General features: G+C 54.6%; 1 protein-coding gene across 1 annotated transcript; it reads right to left on the reverse strand.

The window, feature by feature from the left end:
• Positions 1-39: 39 nt before the first annotated feature.
• On the reverse strand, positions 40-989 carry LOC107104642 (serine/threonine-protein kinase pim-2-like). The gene is made up of 3 exons (XM_015404684.1): positions 813-989; positions 319-527; positions 40-226 (listed from the first exon to the last, which is right to left on the reverse strand). Exons 1-3 carry the CDS (start codon positions 987-989, stop codon positions 40-42), a joined length of 573 nt encoding a protein of 190 aa, XP_015260170.1.
• Between the last annotated feature and the right edge of the window lie 87 nt (positions 990-1076).

Raw genomic sequence — 1076 nt, forward strand, 5'->3', positions numbered from 1 at the left:
TCATCATCATCATCATCATCATCATCATCCTTAGCTTCATCAGCTGAGCTCTGCACCTCCAAACTCATCATACGCGCCATCTTTCAGCAGCGCAGCAGATCCGAAGTCTACAATCTTCACCTCCAGCGTTCTTGTGTTGACCACAATGTTCTCATCCTTGATGTCCCGGTGCACAACGCCGTGCAAATGCACGACCTGCAGCGCCTCAACGACCTGCCGGAAGAACCTGAGGGGGCATAGCAAAGACGGGGCGTCAACAGAGGGCCGGCGGAGGGAGCCGCAGGCAGACGTTACAGGGGTACATTACCAGAGGCCCACCTGAGAGCTAGGCGTTCAGGCAGCGCTCCTCGCTGAGTCACGATGTCAAACAGATCCTGGCAATGCGGCGGCTGCTCCATTACCAGCAGGAAGCCCCACCCCTCCACCTCATACCAGTCCAGCATCTTGATCACACCCTTGAGACCCTCGACTCCAGATAATCGCTTCAGGAGCGCGATCTCCATGGGGACCGGGCTCAGCGCACCGTCCTGCAGGGAAAGAGAGACACAGAGTGACTGATTTTTAAATAATCAAAACAGATGAAAGAAGAAACTAGAGCAGCACAATCTGATCTGATGAGCAAACAATCTAATTTCAGCTCCTTCCTGAGAAACCTTTAGCCCGGAGTTAATTCTCCTACTGGGGCTGATCACTGCGTCACTGCATGGAAATCCAACATCAATGGCGTCATCACCACCCCCCTGCTGCTGCGGTTCCGGCGCCTCTCCAACAGAGCACGGTAGCAGCTGAATGGTTCTGAAAGGATTACTCACCAGTTCCGCCCACTGCCAAACCAGCTCCCTGGAGAGCCGCTTGATTGCAACCGGGAGTCCATCCGACAACCGCTGACCGGACAACACGACACCACAGCTGCCTCTGCCAAGCACCACAGGTCCAAAGTGGTACAGTTTGCAGAAGTGTTGCTTCTCTGAGAGAGAGAACCACAGCATTGTCAGAAGTGGATCAAAACCTGTGTCAGCTTAGTGGGCATCACAACAGATAACCCCAGTGGCACGGGAAGGGGGGTGCTGCGGGGG

Source organism: Cyprinodon variegatus, unplaced genomic scaffold (genome assembly GCF_000732505.1).
Source record: "Cyprinodon variegatus isolate N-32 unplaced genomic scaffold, C_variegatus-1.0 Scaffold1829, whole genome shotgun sequence".
NCBI classification, from domain to species: Eukaryota; Metazoa; Chordata; class Actinopteri; order Cyprinodontiformes; family Cyprinodontidae; genus Cyprinodon; species Cyprinodon variegatus.

Excerpts from the sequence above, each read along its gene's own strand:
- LOC107104642 (XM_015404684.1), bottom strand. The coding sequence starts at position 989 with ATGCTGTGGTTCTCTCTCTCAGAGAAGCAACACTTCTGCAAACTGTAC. Across the intron at positions 528-812 it reads TTTGGCAGTGGGCGGAACTG|GACGGTGCGCTGAGCCCGGT; the intron begins GTGAGTAATCCT and ends CTTTCCCTGCAG. Across the intron at positions 227-318 it reads CCTGAACGCCTAGCTCTCAG|GTTCTTCCGGCAGGTCGTTG; the intron begins GTGGGCCTCTGG and ends ATGCCCCCTCAG.